Raw genomic sequence first — 23952 nt, forward strand, 5'->3', positions numbered from 1 at the left:
ACACTGGAATACCCCTTTCACAAATACAGTGCTTTAAAAAAGTGCAAATCAACTGGTATTTTTTTCTGTTTATACTCTGGAAAGTATAAATGAGGATAAGAAAAGCTCAGCTGACTGAGCTGTCAGATTTGTAACAATAGACATTTAGAGTTTAAACATGAGAAGACACCAAACTTCAAACCACTGCACCTCAGCAATGTCTCCTCACTACTGAGCTGCTAGGACCAGAGCCCCAGTGCCCATGGCTGCTCCAGATGTGTCCATGGCACATTTACAACTGTGTCACATCATAGGATCATCTTCTGGGTTTTTTTTTACTCATGTACCAGCAAAATCCTTTTTGCAAATGCACCACACTGGTTTATTATTTATAATGTCTTACAACACATTAGTTTCTTTTTCTTTCTGTACAAAACAGCTGTACAGGCACAGTTTGCAGTGGCATATGCTGGATGGTAGGGAGGGAGAGTGGGAAAGGAGGCCGAGAACAGTTCTGCCTCTGCAGTGAAGAGGGTAAAAACCAGCATCAAAGCACAACTTAAAAGTTACAGCTTTTGTAACTGATACCATTAGCCCTCACAGAAGAACTGGAAAAATGATGGAAAAGTTAATAATGGGTATTATTGAAAGATATTTAAAGAATAATGCAGACATCAGGCACAGACAGTAAAGGTAAATATCTTCTAACTAATTTGCTATCTTAGTATGATAAGGTCACCCAGCTAGTGGACTGAGGGAAGGTGGTGGGTGTAGTTGTTCTGCATTTTAAGGAAGGCTTTTGGTACTGCCCCTCACAGCAGGATTGAGTTGCATGGCTGTGGGATGAGCAGGTTCCCAGTACACTGGGCAAAGAACTGTCTAAGGGCAGGGCTCAGGGGGCTGTAGGGCATGGGGCCACATCTGGCTGGCAGTGTTCCACAGGGCTGTTCCACAGGGCTGTTCCACAGGGCTGTTCCACAGGGCTCACTTCTGGGGACAGTCCTGTTCAATGTATTTATCAGTGATCTGGATGCAGAACTTGAATGCACCTTTAGCAATTTTACTGATGGTACCAAAGTGGGGAGATGCTGTTGGCTCTCTTGAGGGACAAGATGCCTTGGAGAGGGGTCTGTATAGATTGGAGCATTGGGCTGTGGTTGATTGGATGAAGTCTGACAACTCCAACTGATAGATTCTGTACCTTAGGTGGAGCAGTGCTGGGTACAAATAGAAATGGGGAGAGAAATGTCTGGGGAGCATCCCTGCACAGGGGGGTCTGGGGGTGCTGGCCGACACCAGGCTCAGCAGGAGGGCAAACCACATCTGGGGTGTATCAAACCCCAGCTGATTTCAGGACAGCACATAACATTGCTAATACCACTGGAGCCTACCTGTGTACCCACCTGAGACTGCCAGGGCTGTCTTCTCCACTGTCCTGAGTGATGAACCCAGTAGGATGTGACAGCCCAGAAGTGGCTGGTGGGGCTCTGGTGACACACAGACTTTGGGGGGCAGCTTTGACAGGATGGTTGGAGCAGCTGAGCAATTTCATGTTACAGACTGGCAGCCTAGAGAAAGCCAAAGCAGCTCTTTGGCAGTTCTAAGTTGTGAGTGGTGGGAGTTCTGGTAGTAGCTGTTTTCCAGGGAACTGACCTTCCTTCCTGTAGGGCAGCAGCTCATGCAGACAGATTGGAGCCCTGCAAGAACATGAAAATCCTGGTGTAATGCTGGCCTGTCACTTCCATTTGGACATGACAATGATAATGTATACTTTTACATTTCCATTACATGCCATGTCTTTTGGAGCCCCTGTGGAAAGCCAGACTGCTGGAGAGACTGGAGTGTGCATGACAGTCAAGCTCACAGAGCTCATATTCATAGGAATTTTCATTATAACCTTGAGAGTCTTCTTAACACAGCATTAACAATTAATTTGGGCATGAAAGTGGGCTTTCCCTGCCAGTTTAACTAATGACACTCAACTCAAACAATGGCTGAATAGCAATGGCTTGGATAGGTGGTTGTAGATTTTCTGTGAAGTGTCTTCACAGCTGTCTCATTCTTACTGCACAGTTACAGGAGCAGAAATTGCATTCTGGGCTTATTTAGGTCTACTCAAAAGCCAGAACTGACCAAGCCAGAGGAAAGCTCAGGCATTTAGATTTCATTCTTCTCATTACTGTACTGTAGCACCCATTTGCATCCCATGGCTAGACAGATAAGTGGCTTCAGAGTACCCTAAGCATCCCTTGGGGTCAGCAGGATGTTACACTTTCTTTTAAGAAATTTGCCTTTTAATGGAAACAGGTCCATTATTTTCCCTGTGTACTGCACACTTCCTTCAGGCTAGAGTTGTTTCAGTAATTCAGATTTTCTTCTACAAAGCAAACTTGGATCACTTTGAATCCTCTTAGTTAAACCAGGAGAGAACACTGTTTGTTTACAGTGTTGACACTTCAGTGTCTCCAGAGACAGGCTTGTTTAAATCTGGCTTTAATACCAATCACTTACAAGAACACACATCAGTTTATGTTCCTTCAAATGCAAACATTAAACTGGTAAGGCTGTTCTCATGGGAAGGGAAGGGAAGGGAAGGGAAGGGAAGGGAAGGGAAGGGAAGGGAAGGGAAGGGAAGGGAAGGGAAGGGAAGGGAAGGGAAGGGAAGGGAAGGGAAGGGAAGGGAAGGGAAGGGAAGGGAAGGGAAGGGAAGGGAAGGCCATGTCTCAATGGGGAGGGGAAGGTCACATCTCTGGTTTTGGCAAGTCACCAGTTTATGGCTTATGAAGTCTCTTCAGGAGGGACTTCCCAGGAACAAACCAGGAGCTGTGTCCTCCAACCATGCTCACACCTCCCACAGTACTCTGGGCTTTGAGAGAACACAGAAGTGAGGTTCATAGGGAGCAATCTATTACAGACAATGATTTTCTGCACTTGGAAAAAAACAGAAGTGTAAACCTAAGACTGAACTGTCAGAAGATAGTAGAGATTCTCACATTGTGGGGTTAAAAATTATTACCCTTGTTGGAAATGCCTTTGCCGCAATTAAGTAATTCCTGCTTTTGCCAACTTCTCTAAAGTACAATTCTGAAGGTAAAACATCATTCTTAATTGTTCAATTCCCATCATGAATGTGTTTGGCTGGTTTTCTGATGTCAAAGAGGTTGTGAGGTGTTTGTAAGAAGTGCATATGAAAAGGCAGAGGTTGAATTTCTTTTCCAGTCATCGCCTCTCATGAGCAGTAAAGCTGAGGAAAAGCCACAGGAGAATCAGAGAATCAGGTTTCTTTAGCTGGAGTCTTTTCTGCCATTGTGATGGAGCAGGAAAAGAACAGCACTTGAAGATAACACTGAAAATGCCCATCTGTTTGGTGGGGATGGGGGGAGATGGAGCAGAAGAAGAGGAGAAGAAGGAAAAATAGAAAAAATACAGTATTTTTTGTAAAGATAGGTACAACTGTCTTTAGCTTTCAAAGTCTTCATCTATCCAATGGTCTGTGATCCATCTATTACACGTTCCTTATGATTTCAGTGCTCTTTTCTACAACCACATGAGGTGTATTTTGGATCCTCCTTCCCTGTACAAGTTTTTATTGCCAAAGACAGAGCTTGGCCTCATCTTGCTCTGTTATTTTTACAACCTCACAGTACAACTGTTAGCAGCATGACTGTCTCAGGTTTCCTCTCTCCTTCTGCCTGATCTCCCACTTAGTGTTCGGGTACAAGACAGAAGCAACATGTAACTGTTGTATTGTGTGATCTGGCAACCTCTTTACTCAGCCCCAGCTTGAATTTACTGAGCTGAACAAACAGTTGTCTGTCAGGAGGTTTCTCCACACAAAAACATTGGCTTTGCTGTACCAGCTTACCATCCTGCTTCCAACATTCACAGAAAGAAAACTGTTTTCCCTCAGTGACCTGGACATGGATTAACAGACATTGATGACCAGGATGCTCCATCTCAGGATTGGTCAGTGCTCCCCCAGGCCTCAGAGCCATATGAAACCTTAACCATGAGACTTGGTTACTTTTTTCTTTTGGTTTTCTCTGCTAAAATAATAGATCTTGAGGTTGGACTGTATCTCAGCACAGCACTATGCTCCTGCCGCATGTCTTAAGGAAACTCCCCAGTCAGACCATTCCTGGGACTCGGACAGTGACACTCCCAAGGTCAGAGACTTTCTGGGACTGAAAGCCCTTCCCCAGCTCCAGTGACTGTGAATTACATCAGTTCATCATTTTGACACCATGGGCATCACCATGTTGTCTTCAGACACACTTCAGGTGTACTTAGAGAAACCAGAGTGCCAGAGAACTTGCAGGGTTCTGTTCATGAGTTTCAGTTGTGAACAGCCATTGTTTGCTGCACTCTGAACAAATGCAGCTGAAGCACAAATAAACTTGTAAAATAAATGGGGCTGAGCTTGGGAGAACTCTTCAGCTGGTAGAAATCACAGAACCATTTAAGTCAAATGATATCATGCTGGAGAGATTTTAGGCTAACCTACACAGCAAGGGGTAAGGCCTCAGCTGATGTCAGAGGGAGTATGACAACATTCCTTTGGCATCTCTTCCTGTGTGGAGCCATGTTGGGCTCCAAGGCAGTCATCAGCCAGATCAAACACTTTTTATATAATGCTCTCCAGTGCAAGATGTGGGTGGGTCTCACAAAACATTTCTGTGGTTACAGAGGGTTTTGGTAGTTACTACATGAAGAGGGCCAGCTCTGCACCATGGGTCCCATTTAAACAACAGAGAGCTCAGATAGAGAGTGTGCTTTTAAAGAATATTTCCGTGATGGGGAATGTTATATCCTGAACAAAAGAGCCTATGTCTGTATTGTTAACAGCATTATTTAGTCCTAGAGAGCACAGATGTGAGACCTCTCACTACTGCAACATGAAGATGACCTTTGCCAAATGATACTGGAGAAGTCATTTGTAATAGCTGGACAAATATCAAAATACCAGGAACCTAAGGTCCATAATGTTTCATTTACAGATCATTCTGAGATGGTATTTCAATTCTAAGGGATATTTATTACTATCATATAGCTATTAGGAAGTATTTATATGCTGGTATTCTTTAGGTGTGTATTCAGAAGACTCTGCCTGATCAATTAATAATAACATGGTTTTTATTAGCAGGAGTGGGAAACTGCTGCCTCTTGCACATGTAGGGCAGTGCTTGTGGCAGACAATCTGAGAACCAGCTAAGCACTCTACACCTTATCACTACCTTGTACATAACTGTAAAAGTCCCTCTGGAAGCATTAGCTAGGTTGTAGCCATACCTCTCCATTTGAAGCTGCAGTTTGCCCTAATTCCCAGCTAATTACACAGCTCAGACTTGCTCAGTATTACAGCTGAGAAAATGGTAGGGCATGGAAGTGCCAGTGTTTAGGAGCCCTTTCCACATTGATGAGGCCATTCACCACTCCCAACTACATCACCTTAAAGCCTCTCAGTCCCAACTCTATCTGCTGCAGAACATGCAAAGTTCAACCATCTGAGTTCACTTTAAAAAAAAAAGTTTGTGTGTGCTGGGGGGAAATTATGTTTCGCTGTGCTCGGGAGGCATAGTTGCTTTCTAAGTAAGCTTATTTTAGCCAAAAGGAAGGAAATCACAGCATGCTCAAACAATTTAGGTACCAGCCCTGACTCAATTCCCTGATTGAATCTCCCACACTTCTAAACTTGCTTGGTCTCAGCAGCATCCATGTGCTTTTTGCTGTTACTCACTAGCCAGCACACACCCCTCATGCAGCAGCTCCTTCAGAGGCCTTCAGACAGCCAGGGAGGAGATTGAATCTTCATGGAGCCATTTCCACCATCCAGACTTCCCTCTTACAAGTGATTGACATTTACAAAACAACCAGCCACATACAAGTCCTTCTCTCCATTTCCTCTGTCCTTCCTAAAAATACTTTTGACCTTCCTGGAAAATGCAACTTTCTGTATCACAGAATCATAGAGAATCCTGAGCTGGAAGGCACCCACAAGGATCATCATAGTCCCACTGCTGGCCCAGCACAGGCAGCCCAAGAGTCCCACCCTGTGCTTGAGCACGTTGTCTGTCATTTCCAGCAGCCTTTTGGGGAGGTGCCTCTTTTCCTAGCAGAGAAGCTCCTTTTAAAAGCATTTTCTAGCATCACCTCTTCTTGGGTTTTGACCAATTTCACAGGCTTGCAGATGGGCTCTGCTATAATCCAAGCTCTAAGAGTTCCCAGATAGCCTGGACTCGTTGTCTCTAATGTCCTGTTAAAGATGGTCTCTGCTGGTAAATTATTTAATTAGTGATCCTCTGTCAGTCAGGGAGAACCCTCCAGACCTCGTATGTTTTACTGTGCAATCTGTGGAGAAAGAGATGTATGGCAACCATTTGTGGTTAAAAACAAACAAAACCCCTTGAGTGCCTGTGCTCAGGTTCCTAAAGGTGAAAGTAGAAGGAAGCAAAGCTGCTTTAGGGCCTGTGCAGCCAGAGCTCATACACAGCTAAAGTGTGCTGCAAAGCATCAGCTGCTGCAAAATAACTAACTGTGTGCTTGGAGCTCTCAGCTCTGGGGAGTAGAAATGCAGTGAGCCTGAATCTTTCCTACTGGTGTTTAATGCCTTTTGTTTCCTATTTCCTTGAGACACAGTTACCACAGTTGCCCTGATGCTCAGTAAATTACTGCAACTGAGTCATATATCTGAATTTGCTGATAGACAACCATATGGTTTGAAATCAAGTCTTTAAGTAGTGGTAGGAACCAAGCAGAGTTTTCAAGGATTTTCAGTTTTATTGTTGAAGCAAACTGCAGTCTCAGATACTTGGGTGGTTGGGGTTTTTTGTGAATTCCACCAGCCTGCTAAATACCTCTGCAAGTCTGAGCAGCTCAGTCAGTTGAGAATATGGGATGGGGCCCTTGATCACTTGGGATTTTTCTTGTGAAGATCTCAAGATGCAGATCTGTTTGTCTCATTTGAAGTGTATTTATATTATGCTTGAATCCATCCTAAAAACTAAGTGAAAAATAAAAAAAAAAACCAAATCTGCACTTGAATCCTAGCTCTTCTTAGCATCTGAAGCTCTCCTTGTTTCCACCTGGACATCTCAGGTTGATTTTTTTATGTGCTTCTTTGGTTTTGTGCAGAAGGGAGCCCAGAGTGTGTGTTTGAATGTGAGAGAGAGATTTAAAATAACATTGCCTATTGCAAATGGTGAGGTGAAAGTAAAGAGGAGTGTAAACCATATCTCTGCAGAACTGTAAATGTGATCTGTAATGTGCTGTAATTGGAGGTTGTCTGCCCTGGGTTGAACATTCAAGAATATGGCAAAGCCTGACATTGACTTGCTGCTTCAGGAGCACCATCCCTCCAGCTGATTCCAAGGATTCTTGCACTAAAAAAGACATTTTTATACACTTCTTGCATTGAAAAAGTTCTAGAATGAATTGCAGATGTGTCAAAGAACCATTAAGCAGGACCTTACTACCCTTTTATCTGAAAACCTCCCACAATATTAAAAGGCACAAACCAGAAGAGCAATATAATCTCCCTTGTCTTGAATCATAAATGAAGTGTAAAAAATAAGCTTTTTCTTCTCTGTGAGCGTATGCAAAAACACTGACAGAAAGGCAATGTAGGAATTGTGTTTTGTGAATTTGTGAGAGGGGGGATGACAGAAATTCAAGTGGTAGAATTCAACTTCAATTTTCAGACCAGGGAAACTTGTGCCCAGATTTCATTTTTTAAATTAAAACCTAGAAAAATCCCAAATTTTTAGGGATGGACATTTTTCTGTGGAAAATGTTTTTCTATGAAAAATGATAGTGTAAAGAAGGTTTTTCCAGGCAAAAAGTTTTGTCTCTTGCCTTTCACAATCCTCCTCTTGTAGATGTCAGGAATGAGGTGACCATTGAGCCAGAATGGGAACTTGTGATTTTTGCCAGATGCCATCTCTTCAAAACAAAATGCTTTATTCTTTGTAGGACTGGCAGGGAGAGAATAAAGCAAGGGCACTGGCAAACTAAACTCTGGTTTTAGAGACAGTACTGGTGTCAGAGATACTCTTTGCAGTTTGGAAGTGGGAAAATAACTTTAAAATCTCTATCCATTTCAGGTGTGCTCACTAAATGTGTTATTCATACCCTTTCTCAGAAAGTATTTTATATTCCCATGTCATCATGCCCATTATAACACATGCCAGCCCCAGACAGACCGACAGGAATGGAAAGACAGGCTGGCAAGAATCCATTTTAGCATTTAGAAGCTGGATGTCTTTGGTTGGCAGCCCTTGAACAACTTTAACAATCCATTTCTCAGAGGCTGGTATTGCTTTCAGAGTAAAATGCAACCCCACAGCCACCTCAGAAATGTGGACAGCTGAGCTGTGAAAATCCTGTTGTTTCTGACAGCAGCAGTACCCCCAGCTCTGTACAATTCAATTCCACATTCCATATTCCATATTACCAGTTATTCTGTGCTGCACACCCACATTGCAAACAGGAAGTAGGAGCAGCTCAGTTCTTGGCTTCCTCAGTCTCCAGAGACTGCCATGAAACTGAAAAACACTAAACTAAAACTTAAGTGTCTGTTAGACCTTTAATTAGCGACCTAAGGAGTGTTTGCCAAGAGGAAATTTGAATTCAATTATCCAAATAGAAAGTATTTAACCTCTCAATAGCACTCAAGTAATTATAATACTTAGGTGTTGTTTCTTTTCAGGAACCTTAAAAAGTAAAATAAAAAATAAAATTGAAAATGAGAGAAGCTCAGTTTTATATCACATGGAGTCTACAAAGGAAAGCTGTAAGGTTGCCCATGCTTTAGACTCACAGGTTAGCACAGAAAGGGGCAGCCTCAAGCAGGGAGAGCAGCTTGCAGGATTTGTGATTTCTCCACTAAAACAGCCAGCAACAGCAGCAGGGCCAACATGTGAGCTTATGTGCTTCAGTACAACCATAAACACACAACTAAGAGCAGCAGGTCACCTCACACAGCTTTTGATGAGATGGAGATGCTCTCTCAGTGTCAGGAGAAGTGGGATGCATCACAAGGGGCTGTATATTCCAGTCCATTTTGCAAACATTCCTCAATACCAGCCAAGCCATTTTCATTTTAGGTCATAGCAGCTGTTCCAGCCCTGATCCCCACTGTCCTTTCCCCATACATCCATCCACCCAAAAACTTTCCAGAATTAATCACAAGGAAAAAAAAAGGAAAATTAATTATTTACTTGCTTCTCTCTTCACAGACTGTAGGTTGCTTTGGGATTATGTTTATCAGCTGCTTTCTGACAGCCGGTACGAAAATTTCATCCGATGGGAAGATAAAGAATCCAAAATCTTTCGGATAGTGGATCCCAATGGGCTGGCCCGGCTGTGGGGAAACCACAAGGTAAGGAAGCAGTGCCACTTTGCCTCTTGCAGCATCACAGGATTCGGTTGTAAGCAGGGGGCAGGAAGAAAAGATGGCCTATAAATTACTGCTGGAAAACTGGAATCTTTTATTCTATGTACATTAGAAATACAAAGCATCCATCATGAAGCACTAAAACCTATTCTTCATAGAGAGAGCTTGTTGGTTTGGTTTAAAGGTCTTTAGTTATAAATGCATGTAATTATGAAATTATAAGGAGTGCAAGAATGAACAATCCTTCTCTTTCAAAGCATCTTACTTCTCAAAACCTGATGCTGAGGATATTCTGGTGAGATGAAGTTTACAAGGAGCTCTGTACTACAGAGCAGGAGCTTTCTGTGTTCCTGTCTGCAGCAACTCCCAGATTCCACAGGCTGCCCTGTGACAGACACCAAATGCTGCAGGATTATGTATTTCCTTCTAAGAGGGCAGGTCCTGGTTTGTTCTCTGGAAAGCCATTACTGATTTTGATAGTTTGGGGTTGAGTTATGCATAGATATTTCTGTATATGTGTATAAGTACATTCATTTGAATGTATGAATAGTCAGCATGGATTTACAAAAGGGAAATCATTTTTGACCACTGTGATAGCCATCTACAACAAAATGATTGGCTCAGTGGATTCAGGGAGAATGGTGAGTATAGCTTATCTTGATTTTAGAAAGGCTTTTGAAACTGTCTCATAACAGCTTCAAAGACAGACTAATTAATGACCTAGACAAGAATACAGTGAGGTAGATGAAAACTGGCTGATCTGCTGGGCTGCAAAGATGGTGGTCCATGGCACAAAATCCTGTCACCAGTCATTTTACCCCAGGGATTGATTCTGGGGCAGTGCTGTATGTCCATTAATGACCTGGGTGATGGGACAGATTCTCAGACAACACAAAACTGGGAGGAGTTGCTGACTCACCAGAGAGTTGTGCTGTCACCTGTGTGGTTCTGAACATGCTGGAGATATGGGCTAATGGGAATTTTATGAAACTCACCAACTTGCCCAACCTGCACATTAATAATTGGGCCACCAGGTCTCATGCTGGGTGTCTAAAACTGAAGCCTCTTCAGACCATTTGGGCAACACAGTGGCCTTTCAGCATATAAGAAATGGAAGAAGCACAAACAGTATTTCAGGGAGGTTCCCAATGAGCAGTCTAGGAGATTTTACAGGGAAAACTTTGTCCCTGTCAGTGTTCCATTGCCTCAGGAGTTCTTGGTGTTCCATTGCAGAGTTATTGTAGTCAGGGTAAGCAGGGGGGTCTGCTCTTACTGGGTGTTTTGGGCAGGGGGATCAGTCTCCTTTGATGAAGCCAAACTCCTGACATGGAGACTCCCAGAGCAAAAACGAGCTTCTCCTGGTCCGGCGTTTCCTGCCCATGGCAGGAATTAAAATTAAGACACAACTTTGCCAGCAGAGTTGTGTCTGCTGGGAGACTCTGCCAGAGAGCAGCCACTGCTCCTTGGTGTAGACACAGCCTAAAGGGCAGATCCTGCTCATCCAAGTCCCTAATTTGGGGGCAGTTCTGCTGCCAGTGCCTATCACTTCTTCCTTGTGACTCTCAGCTTCAGCAGAGCCATCTCCTCTGGGGGCTGAGGAGGGTTTTAATGAATCATCTCACACTTCAGTGTCCCTCAGTGCTCTGGCCATGGCCTTTGGGGCCAGCAGCTCCCAGAGTGAAGGGGAGAGCTGTCACAGAAGCAGATGTACAACCCAACTGATTTCTGGGGTTACACCAAGAGGAGAAGCAGGCTCAGTCCCCACAGTGCTCTGTGAGCATTAACTAGTGAATGCAGGGGAATCCCAGAGGAACAGTGCTCCAAGCAGGGATTGCTGACAGATCCAGCCTATTAGCCACTACTCCCAGGCTCTTACAAAAGGTGTTTTCATTAAGAACAAGCCAGTCACATCCCACTTGGCATGAGCATCTCCCTCCACCTAATGTCTCCTCTTGTAGTTAATTAAGTCTTTTGTTAGCTGTGTTCCAAGAAACTGTAGAAAAGCCTTGCTTGGAATTCTTGTTAAACTCCTTGCTTAAATTGCTCTGTGTAGAAAGAGACCCACAAAACTTAGGTGGTGAGGGCTGTGGGGGCAGAATGGGCCTGCAAGCAGCAAAAAATGGTACATGTAATTTCTTGGACTGTCGTGGTTACTTTAGGCAGCTGTGATAGTTCTGCCACTCATTTTGGGCCTTAGGAAGGTTTTAATGAATCATCTCACCACTTTTTTTCCTTTTTTCTTTTGAAAAAAACAGAACAGAACAAATATGACTTATGAGAAAATGTCCAGAGCCCTACGCCACTACTACAAATTAAATATTATCCGGAAGGAGCCAGGACAAAGGCTTTTGTTCAGGTAATTTTCTTTCTTTGCAATTTCTTTCTATGGACAGTTAGTTTCTGAGGATGGAAGATGGAATTGTGTATGGGATACCTCATTGCCACAGTTATAACACAGGTGAACTTGGCCATACATGTAAAAGCTGTATAGAGCAGTGCATCCCAGCTTTTAAGGCAGCCCCACCAATTTACAAAAAACACAGGCTTGTCTCAATGATCAGTGGAGACAACAGAAGTCTTTTCACTGCTTTGGGCAGGCTATGCCATTGTTTAAGACCTTAGATAAATGGGTTCAGTCAAACTGCTGGAAAACCTACTGCAGATGGACTTCTCAAACACAGCTGCCTGTGAAAGCTGAGCAGGGATCAGGCATTTCCTCAAGGGCATCACAGAAGAGAAGCTCTCAATGGCCACGTCTTTGTGCTGCCTTGAAGGAAGAGAGGGAGCTGCAAGAGCTGTTCATAAATCAGCACAGCTACAGCAAGAATTTAGGAAATGGAGCCTGAAACAGCATTAAAGCAGGGAGCTACTTGTACAAGCTTGAGAGTGAGAGCACTCCACTCCTCTTCAGACAACACCAGCAAATCCTAGTGCACATCTGACCCTCAGAGCACTGAACTCAGACCAAAGGCTGCTTTGCTGTCAGTGGCCTGGATCTAACAGTGTGTTTGGACGTGATAACAATAGGAAGGCAGTCTTGGAATTTGTTTTCCTAAATGGCTGACAGAACTGCATTAGCACTCAAACTCCCTTCAGCTGAAAAGGGCTCTCTGGAATGACTTGTTTATGTCAGCTCTTAGAAGGAAACATAGGGAAGGAGAGTGAAGGAAAGAAGCAGCCATGGGCAAATTCAAGTGTTCAGTAGTAAATTTTTTTCTGGTGGAAAGCTAAAACAAGGTTGCTCCATCAGTACCAAGGGTACCTGTATCTCTGTGGCCTTGTGAGAAGACTGCTTTGCCCTGGGGGAATTCCTGATGCTGAACACTGAATGTGCTTCTCTTTAAGGCTTCTCTTCAGTGGGGGCATACACAAAACAGGGCTCCATCTCTTCTCAACCAGGCTGCCTGTTTTCTCAAAACCATTGTAGCTTAATGCCCTTGGAGACCTCAGTTGCTCTGTCAGACTTGGCCAGTTTGACCAACAGATTCAAAGGTCACCAGAGAGCATAAAACATGAGCTATATAAACTTCATTTCCTTTGGAAACTGGGAAAAAAAAACCCAGCAAAACATTTCTTTGCACAATTCCCAATAAAAACTTTTTGATGTTGTTTTCTTAGACCTATTTATATCTGAAGAGAAAAAGAACAGCTGCAAAAAATCAAGTTATTAATGTGCCTTTTTTGGCTATTCCTTGCAAGCAGAGAAATAATAGGAAATGTGACTTTACATGCAGGCAGTTGTCATCTGCAGATATCTGTATGGAGCTTTAAGTAAGATGGAGTCAGAAAAGGATTTCTAATAGGTTGGCTGGGTGTCTTCTGCAACAAAATAGATCACAGATAGTGTGTCTTAATTTTCATGCAGTTCTGGGTTGGGTTGTTTTTTGTTTGGTTTTTTTAATGTAATCAAATGCTCTTAGAAATGCCCACAGTGTGGTTTCCTTGACGTGGCTTAAAGCACAGACCAGAAGGAATATCCAGAATCCTGTGGTGCAGCTCACATCAGCCCATGGCCCACATGGAAAGGGTCCCAAGGCAGTGGGACCACTCTGTGTTTTGATTTCATTGCCATGCAAGATCAGCAGGACAGTCACAGGGTTTAAATCAGGGCACAGTCTGGCCATGGGCTGTGGTGCAGTGTGTAGCCAGGCACTGATTCACCACTCCTGCATACACGTTTTTCACCACTGTAACACTGTTTGTTGCAGCAGCATTTTTCCAGCAGTGACACAGCAGTGAGTCATAGCCCTTTTTTTCCCCCTAAATGCATATATGCACATGATTTCCAAACTTAGAAGGGAAGGCAAAAGGTTAGTTCCAGGCTATGCTGTGTTTGCTGGGAGGCTCTAGCAGTGACCATTCTGAGTCAGTGCTAGTAACCAGGCTCCTGCTGGTTGTTTTTGTTTTCACTGGGGCAAGGACACTGAGCATATCATCAGCCTGAAATAAAATCAGCTCCTACAATTAACACATTTCATACTGCTGCATGTTAACCAGTATGTTGTTAATGGAAGACTGTGAAATTTTGTACCACTTCCAGCATAAACATCTTTCATCCTAATTTCTCCAGAAGTGCTTGGGAGTTGGGAAACTGATTTGTGTTGAAACCAGTCTCTCATCCTTCCTGTGCCACTCTCTCTTCCTACATCATAAAATTGAAAATGAAAAAGCAGAGCCTTTCTGTGCTACCTCTGTGCACAAGTGTCCTGGCAAAAACCACGACTGCAGACTTAAACTGCAGGCTGCTGGATGTCCTTTCTCATTCCCTGCTGCTGCCATGCCTCCCCAGAGGCAGTTTGTGTCCCAGCACCCTGCAGACTTCCTGCCTTGAGACACTGGTGCTGGGAGCCATGGCATTCACCACAGAGGATGCTGCCTCACTGCAGCCACACTTTGTACAAGCACACAGGAAGAGACTGTCTCTGCTTACAGTTCTCTAGCCCTAAGCCTTTTTCCTTCAGGGCTTTTTCCATTCCTGGAACTTGCTCTAAGTTGGACCTTGGCTTTTTCCCCCTCTTTTTGTTTGTTCTCACTCACCTACACGCAGGCCTGCACAAACCAGAAACCCTGTGCCTCCACACACCTTGCAAGGGCTTGTGCTTTGAAACACACTGATCATCACCACCTCTCATGTCTCTGTCACCAGGCACCACACGAGTGCACCTGGGCCAAGCTGCCATCTGACATGAAAACAGCAAACAATATGAGGGAGAAGGAATAAATATAATTCTTTGGAAAAATCTATGGGTTTTGTTCAGATTTGAGCTTTCAAGAAGCCAGGGTAAAGGCTGGTGATTTCTCTGTTTCCTTTCAAGGTATGGAGGAGGGAAGCCACCTGGGGAGAAGCTGGGAAATGCCAAGGCTTTGGGAGGATACAGCAAAGATTATGTTGGGAGTTGGAGAGCTCAGGGGTCTCAACAAGCTGCTGAAGATAAAAGCTGAGAGCCCTGAGAAATGCACTTGTTTCTGTGTTTTGCAGGTTCATGAAGACCCCAGACGAGATCATGAGCGGCCGGACAGACCGCCTGGAGCACCTTGAATCCCAGGAACTGGATGAACAAATATACCAAGAGGATGAGTGCTGAAGGAAGCAGGTGCAGCACCTCTGTGGCTCCAGGGGAGGAACATCAGCCCGGCGGTCGGCACGCTTTGGGAGGGGAAGCAACAGCACAGGAGCAGTACTTGAGGTCGCTGCTTAGCTCGAAGACCACGCAGGACCTGAAGCACCTTAACAAAACAAACTCACCGGCAGAAGTGGTGCTGGCAGGAAAGCCAAGGGGAGAAAGCCTGGACTTATGCACTACTTCACTGTTCCTACAAAGTCTCCCTTGAGTTTTTTCTTTCTTTTTGGTTTGTTTCAGTTTTGGGGGTTTTTTGTCATTTTTTTTTTCCCTAATAAACATGCAGTTTGACTTTCCTTATCTCACATAGGACAAGACAGATTATGCTTCTTCTTTTTTGGTTTTTTGTTTTTGGAAGGCTTTCCTATGGAAATAGAGTGCTCTTATTTTCTGTGCAAGTCTCATGACACAACACTGCATAAACAATAGCAACACAGAAGGGATTTGCTCAAGGCTTCCAGTTTGCTTGGATCAATTTATATGTGCTGCCACTGGGAAATGTGTTGAAGCTACCAAAAGAATTTCTCACACATACCTGTCAAATGAAGAGGAGACACCCTTGACATGTAGGCTGGGCTGTCATCCCAGCATAGCTTGGGTTCACAGAGAGCACTCCGAGTGGCTGTTAACTGCTGGAATATGGACCAAAACCAATCACCTAAGTGCTCCAGAGAGGAGAAAAATAAATGTGACAAACCTCTGCAAGTGACTATCAGTTAACATTTTCCCTCCTTCTAGCAAAGAAGTGGTAGAATGGAGGAGGGGGAAGGGAGGGTGGGGACAAATACATATATATGTGTGTATATATATCTAAAAGTTTCATATATATATAAAAATATATATGTAATTCCCCCCAGTATATTCACAATGCAGAGTTGTGAATTTCAGTTCAGAGTTTTCTATAAAAAGAAAGACTGAAGTCTCTGTAATTACAGAAGGAAAGGGTGTTTCTCATACCTGCCAGCAATTTTGGGGTGAAAGGTGAAGGACTGTTCCTTACATCATAGGGAGAAAGCAAAGGGACTCATCACATGGTTGGTATTACTCAGAAGCCTCTCCAGGATCATTTTGTGCTGCTGGAGAGGTAGATGATTCACCACTCCAAAATCTGATGTTAGAGAACTAGAGACCAAATAGCTATACTTATATCTTGTAATTGATTTTGGCTTTGTTTTGGGATTTGGGTTTTTTTTATGCCTCCCACTGCCCTCCCCCATCCTACAGCTCTGCCATCAAGGAAGCTTGTCCCAGCTTGCCTGTTTTTAACATGATTTAAGACAACAGAAAAACAAACCCTACAGCTGTGTTGCTTTCTTGGTTTGGGGTCTTGTTCTGGTTGCAAGGTGCCTCCCTTTGGTTTGCTGCACTGAGGGTGCTTGGCGTGAGGCAAAGAGCTGTGCCTGGTTTGGTCCCAGAAAACTCAGCAGTCCTTGATGGCCAAGCAAGAGAAACTGCTGGCCTGTTTCATTTCACAGCTTGGACCACCAGGACAGGAATGTCTGTAGTGTCCAGTGATCCATCAGCAGGGGTCCTTTGAATGGAAGGAAGATCCAGCAGCAGAAATGATGCTTGCAGAGGGAGAAGGTTGATAGGAAAACTGCAGGAATCACATGGTGCCTGAAAGAAAGCACGTCCACAGCAGTGCATTAAAAGCAGAAAGCCTCTTTAATGGAAACATAAAAGAAACTAGATCTGGAAAAAAATCAAAAGGCTAATCTAATCCATTTCAACCAAAAAACAAGGTACATTCCCATGATAGAGCTTTTATCAGCTATTAAACCAACATGACATTTGCTCTTTCCACGTATTTAACAAGAGGGTTAATCTATCCAGGAAAAAATGGCACTCTGCAATGAACAGTGTCCCCTGTGTTTAAACAGAGATAGGCCAATCTCACCAAAGACTGAATATTGAGTCACAGGTTGTAGAAGGAACAGCTTTGTTAAGGGTGTAGATAAGCATCGTACAACAAGAAGAGATTTTTCTGAGCCAGTATCTGATGGGGAATGACAGGGTGTACATTTCTCCCTGAGCTTTTCCCAGCCACGTTTCTCTATAAAATGACAGTCAGTAAGTTACAGGTCCCAGCACACCACGTACTTGATCTGTTCTCCCTCAAAATAATGGACGGGGGAATGTTTCTTAGCAATGTGTCACCTGTGTGTGGCGTGACTCTGAAGTCCTTGGAGCTCATGAGGCGTGAGATTGGGAGACACTGTGGGACTTCAGCAGTGACAGATCTGAAACCCAAGGTCCCTTGGGAGCAAGGGCCCAAGGAGTTACTTTGTCATGTTGCTCAAGGGCCCCAAGTTGCAGCCAGGTCTCAGGAGCTGGAGTGAAGTGGTGGATTTGACAGATGGAGTGTGATCAGAAGTACCAATGTAAGGAAAGGCTCTAGCTGGGTCCTTGGGTGTCCAGTGGTAGAAAGAGAAAGTTTTTGCAGAGGGTGATTCATCCTGTTTACTGCTCTGGTCTAGACAACTGCATAACTGCGTTATTTTCTTCAGCCTGCTGTTACAAGATGGTGAGAGATCAAAAAAAACCAATAGAGACTTTCTGCATAAAGTGCTCTGATGAGTCACAGCTTTTTGTCATGGCCAAGGTGCACACTGCAGAGTACAGAGAACCAGAGACAATCCACCCATTTCCTCACCATTATCTACCAAATTAAATCCATCCTCAGCACTGGGTAAGACAGGAAAATCACACATTGTCCAGTAGGGAAGCTTTATAGTGGACATGTTCACCTTTACAAAGAAATGCAATCACTTCCACTTGCACAATCTAAGTCAAAGGGTAAAAAATGTTTGTGGCTGTTGGAAACTCTTCCCAGTTCACACTTAAAAGACATCTTAAGTCATCACAGCCACAGAGGAGTTCTCTCAAGGCTGATGCTAGCTGGAATGAAAGCAGCCTTTGACCTTGGAACAGGCCAGTCCCACAGAGGCCCTCCCTGTCTCCTGCCAGGTCTCCAGGTGCCACACGGAACGGTGTGGGTGACACTGGGGCTGCCAGGACTGCAGGGCCTTGGGGCCTGTTGTGGGAACTGCAGGATTTGAACTGCTCTTGGGGTCTTGAAGTGAGTTTATGAGGTATGACTAAAAATAAAAAAGAAGTGGCAGGCTAGAGCAGCTGCAGGGAGATTCCCATTGACCTCACATCCACTGGCAGATCCATGGGAATGCAGAGACAGCATTAACATCCTGAGCCATAGGAATGCATCGCTGCCTGCCAGGGCTAGCAAAGGTAACTCTGTCTTTCCACCAACACTGACACCTGCCTTCCTCCCCTCCCCCAGCTTCTGATCTCCCAGTGTAGAATTTGCCAGCAGCAAAACAGCCAAACTTTCTGCCTTTGCCACCAGAGCAAGTGGGGAAAGGGAGGAAGCGTTTCATCCTTGGAGACACACAAAAGTCACCTGGACACAGTCCTGGCTGGCCCTGCCTGACCAGAGGGGCTTTGGCCAGATCCCTGCCAAGCTCAGCACCCAGCAAAGGTTCTGGGGGGTTAAGTGGTTATGCAAAGGTTAAGTGGGACCTTCCTTGGCATCGCCTTGCTACAAGCCTCAGCAAGCCACAGGTCAGTCAGGCAGGACACGCTGCAGTTCCACAGCAGAATATTTTCTGGATTAAAGTTTGAAGCCTGTTGACTGCCTCTCCATCCAGAGAACACTACTGGGGCCCTTTCTGTGAACACTAAGTTGCTGCCATCCTCCCCATATTTCCAACTCCACATATGCATTCTCCAGATCTTTTTTGTCAGACTGCAACTGTACGCGAATCCAGAGTTTGAGGTCTTTTTTTAAAAAAATAAAATTCTAGTGTTTTTATTGATGATGGCTTTTGTTTTTTTAAGGTGTGGGGCTAAGGGACTGAATCAAATGAATGTAACAAAACAAAAACAAGCCTATTCTCAGGGCCAGTGAGTTGCAAATAATTTTTAAAATGCTTGTAATTACATCATCTCAATAAAAAAATTTAATATAAAAGCAGGAATGCCAAATTTGTTGGTGCAATCATTGCTACAAGGCTATTTCTTTTTAAGAGCCATGGTACCTAAGAGTACAGCAGACAGCAGCTGTTTTCAGTCAGGAAATGAAACCTGCAGGCTCCCCCTGCCCAAACACGTATGTGCAGTGCCTTGATCTTCCCTGGGAAGTTCAGAAAAGTTAAGGCTGTCCCTTGAAATATTTACTTTGCTGTATGTCCTGAGAGATAAGCCAAGTACTCCTCTAATGACTGGATGTGTGTACCTGGTTCTCCTTCTGTCCCTTGGAGTGGACATGGAAGAAAAAAGAAAAATCAAAAATGAGTTGCTGTGATGACTGATGCATCTTTTTAGCCTGCTTAACAGGCCAGATCAAAGACTGGAGAGAAAGATGTTTTAAAGAATATTCATCTTTGCAAACCAGTCTAGAAACCCAGCCCCTCTCTTCCAGAATAGCAGGTCTGTATTTTTAAGTGGTTATCCCTAACCAGGAGGTGAGGGGAGAGCAAGATGAGGGGGCACAAACTACTCCCCACTGTCCCTGTCTCCTGCATGCTGGGGTTCCTGCTGCTATGGACAGTGTGAGGCCTCTGGAGGGTTTTTGAACATCCCTGCTCCAGAGATGCCACCAAAAGCCACACCAAACAAACACATCCTTGCTCCAGAGAGATGCCACCAAATGCCATGGCAAATAAACAAACATCCCTTCTCCAGAAAGGTGCCACCAAATGCCACAGCAAACACATCCTGTCAGCAGCACACAGCCCACAGCCAGTGCTCTCTGCTGGGAACAACTCAGCGAATCACAGAATGGGTTGGGTTGGGTTGGGTTGGAAGGGACCTTGAAGCTCATCTCATTCCACCCCTGCCATTGACAGGAACATCTTCCCCTATCCCAGGTTGCACCAAGTTCTGTCCACCCTGGCCTTGGACATTTCCAGGGATGGTCCAGCCACAGCTTCTATGGCATACTGTGCCAGAGTCTCACCATCCTCACAGGAAAGAATTTCTTCCTAGTATCTAATAAAAATCTACACTCCTTACGCTTAAAGTCATTCCACCTTGTCCCATCACCTCCATGCCCTTGTAAAAACTTGAACTTTCATGTAGGCTTCCTTCAGATAAAGTCAAGTCTTTTTAAGGTCTCCCTGAAGCCTCCTGGAGGCTGAACAGCCCCACTCTCATCCTGTCCTCTTAGGAGAGATGCTCCAGTGCTCTGATCATCTTTGTGGCCCTCCTCTGATCTCATTCAACAGATCCTTATCTTCATGGCAGGTTAAAATGTTTGGATCCCCTCCACAGCTCAGGATGACCCAGGACAGTCTGGCTGATGTGTGAGCTAGGAGCACTCAGCTGCTCCTTGTTCAGTATTTGTTTATTTTTTGTTTCCTTTCACTGGTGTTTTTAACACACAAAGGCAAAGAGTAAGCAGTAAGCCAAGACATCAAGCAAGAAGCAAACAAGGTGTGCTCCACCATAATTCAGTCCCTTAAGGCCATTTTCCTTTAATTTTAGAAGAGGAAATAGATGTATCCTGTACCTTGGCACAGCTTTCTTTTGCACTCTGAACAATAGCAAATGCTGCAGGTCAAAGGCATAGTGGAAGAAGTTCTCAGTGGTTTTGGGTATTGTCCCAGTGAGGATTGATCTCAGTTCAAGAACTAGTCTTGAGTCCAGAGAACATCCTCTGGATGCTCTGGGACAGAAGCAGCACAACAATGCATGTTCAGTATATCCTCCTTCCCATTTTCAAAACTGACTGAGCTGCAAAGGAAAGCTCCCAGGCCAACAGCAGCACAGGGAGCATGGACAATGCAGAGGTTTGCAGACTACAGCTGCCACAAGCATGGTGGTGCACGATTCCTCCATCTGGCTCCCCAGCACCGACCAGGAGAGATTTTGCAAGGCTGTCAAAGAAGACCTCAGTGACTGTCCACACACCCTGAGGACCTGCAGAGGCTGCTGACAGCATTTTTTAATTATGCAGGAAGAAAGGATTTCACTTCTCCCAGATGGGACGCCACCTCTGAGACACAAGCCAACAAGAAAACACCGACCTCAGTTTGAAACCCAAGCAGCTTCCAAGCAAAGCAGAAAGAGCCACTTAGGCAAGATGTGAGGAGAGAAAGGTTGCACTGCCACAGCATGAAGCCCAAAACCAAATATGCTCAATTAATCACCTGAAAGAAAAGGCTGGTGTGTCAGTGTAATTTTCCAACAGCACAGGAACAGGTGGATCTACCACATGTCAGGTCTGTCCATCCTGGATTCCCAAGCACCCAGGGGTCTCCTGGTTACACTGGGTTCAGCACAGGCACACCTTGCTCAGCTCTGCTGCAGCCTCCTCACCATGCAGAGCTGCAAGCTGAGCTAAATTATATCCACCTGATGGGAGAAAGATGCAACTTCATGAGCTACTTCAGGGAAATGTCCCACTGCACATTGCCATCCTGCTGTGCCCAGCAAGGGGGAGGCTGCAGAGGGAGAAATGGAAGGTTTGCAGCCTGGTTCAAGCTCTCACCACCCTGAGCAGCTCCTAAGAGCCCAACAGAGAGCCAGGTGAGGATGAACTTTCCAGGAACCACTTCCAAAATAACCAAGGAAATGAGGTGTGAAGAAATCAATGCCAGGGCAGCCAGAACTCCAGCACAAAATATAAGACAGGATTGTGCCAATGGTGAACAAAATCGCATCCATTTCTTCATTCTAGGTGTCCCTACCTGTTTTCACCAATCAACTGAAAAGCTTTATGTAATTTTGAAGTCAGAGCAGCAAAAGAGGGGCAAAAGCCTGTCTTCCCATCTTCATCCCTCCGCGCTCTTTCCTCACCTTGTTGCCTTGAAAAAAAGGGAGTGGATGTTCAGCAACCAGCTCAGCCTGAGCTGGGTCCAACAGTGCCAATGTCACCAGTTAATGAAACAGCCTTTTTTCTCCTCCCCTGTGGCAGTACTGTTGTATCCCTGCTGTAATAGCCCTCATTTGCTCAAAAGGACGGTACTTACAATGCTTAATGACCATCTCCCAGGGTTAGTCATCATAACTTGGCAACCTGTCTATTATTGACCATCTCTCCACCCCTGGCTAGATGTCCAGTGAAGGGTAAGGCTTAGGTTGTCACTCTGCAGGACACCCATTTCTTGTGATTCTTGGCAGACTAAATGTACAAATGGGAAAGAAATAATCTGGCAGTTGCTACAGAGAATTGGAGCAGTACACGTGTTCTCTTTTGTCTTCAGTGTTGTCCATTTGTCAACAAAAGCAAGTGTGCACATCTCCTCCATCCTCAGTGCCAGCACAGGAACCAGACTGAGATATCAATTTAAAACCAGGCAGATCCTCTTTGTGTGACTGCTGTCACAAACTACAACCAACATTTAGGGGGAAAAAAGGAAAACACAGTGCCCTCCCATAAGACAGTGGAGGTCGTTATGGCCAATAGGATCAGTTGTAAAACCTGCAGGGACACATCAATCTCTCTGCCTCCTGCAAACACCTCTGCATAAAGTTTCCCAGCATCTCAAAGTGCTGGAGAACAGCCACAACAGGAAGAACGATAACTGTTCAGGAATTAGAATTGATCTCCTACTGCCTGATAAACACTGTTAGCCTGGGGTTGTTGACTTGAAGCCAAGTTCCGCTAAATGGACAAAGTTTCCAAGTCAACCCTTCCTGGTGTTTGACAAGGTGAAGGGAAGGAACTGAAGACAGCTCAAACAAAGCAGGTATTGTTTCCAGTAGGCTGCAGAGAGATGTGAGTGCACGACCCGTCAGAAGAAAGTGAGGAAAAGAAGCAGGGGTTGCGTGAAAGCTGACGCAAGCCAAGAGTCAGTTTGGATGATCCAACAAGGAAAGCAGGGAGTGTTCACCACAGGAAGGGCCAAGGCCAGTAACTTTCACTTGGCCAATGTGTGCTTGCAGGATCTGAGCAGGCCTCTGTTCAAAGCCCTGCAAAATGAGGACTCCACCTCCTCTGTACCAATGGTTAGTAATTTCCTGCATTAAAATGTGTCCCTTTTTTCCCATTTAACTCCATCTTAATTCTGCTTCCAACCATTAGCTTTCACTGTGCTTGTCTTCTCTAACTTCTGTAAACCACAGTATTCCCACATGGAGATCCTTACTCCATGTAGATCAGTGCAACTCTTTTTTCCAGCTAAGTGTCTTAAGTTGCAATGCAAGATGTAACCAAAATTATGTATTCTATTAGCATCTGTTAAAACCAAGGGGGGCAGTTTTCTTTATCTTTTTCACAAGCATCCTCCCTCCAGGGGATATCTTCCCTTCATGGGCCATTGAGTCTCACTGCATGACTGATAAAATTCCATCATCCCATTGGGAGATGCTCTGCCCAGGGGGAGGAGCCAAGCATTCCTACCTGGATAGAATCTGACATTTGGAATGCCAGAGACACCCTTTTCCCACTGGATTCACAGAGGAACAGCTTTCATTTCCACTAGATTCCCAGAGGAAGACCCAACCCATCTACACCACCACAGGACCTTCAGAGGAAAACTTCACCCTTCTACAGCATCACTGTTCCAACAGAACCACCCCTGGCACTGCAGGAGGGCTGAGCCACCATTTAATGGGACTGTGCCACCACCCTGACCCACAGGGTGTCAGGTTGTGTTCTGACTCTGTCAGTGTTTTGGGGGTTTTGTACTACTGCATTTGTATTTTAATTTTCCTAGTAAAGAACTGTTATTCCTATTTGCATATCTTTGCCCAAGAGCCCCTTAATTTCAAAATCATAATAATTCAGATGGAGGGGACTTGCATTTTCCATTTCAAGAGAGGCTCCTGCCTTCCTTAGCAGACACCTGTCCTTTCAAACCAAGACAGTAAGCAAGGGAGGAACTGAAGCTCCTCAGGGGCTTCCGGGGGGGAGCTGCTCCTGGCCCAGAGAGCTGCAGGACACATGCACACTTGTTTCTTGGGGTGCTGAGCAGCTCTTTCCTGCAGGAAATGTTCCAG

General features: G+C 44.7%; 1 protein-coding gene across 3 annotated transcripts in view; it reads left to right on the top strand.

Moving 5' to 3' along the window:
• Nucleotides 1-18824, top strand: part of ETV6 (ETS variant transcription factor 6) — a 124723-nt gene extending 105899 nt beyond the window's left edge. For all 3 annotated transcript variants that reach the window (XM_074538986.1, XM_074538988.1, XM_074538989.1), the window contains 3 exons: nucleotides 9213-9355; nucleotides 11626-11726; nucleotides 14850-18824. In XM_074538986.1, the coding sequence (XP_074395087.1) occupies nucleotides 9213-9355; nucleotides 11626-11726; nucleotides 14850-14955 (350 nt within the window). In that variant the 3' untranslated portion in view covers nucleotides 14956-18824. The remainder of the gene's footprint in view (nucleotides 1-9212; nucleotides 9356-11625; nucleotides 11727-14849) is intronic.
• Nucleotides 18825-23952: the final 5128 nt, after the last annotated feature.

This window comes from Zonotrichia albicollis, chromosome 4, assembly GCF_047830755.1.
Source record: "Zonotrichia albicollis isolate bZonAlb1 chromosome 4, bZonAlb1.hap1, whole genome shotgun sequence".
Classification (NCBI taxonomy): Eukaryota; Metazoa; Chordata; class Aves; order Passeriformes; family Passerellidae; genus Zonotrichia; species Zonotrichia albicollis.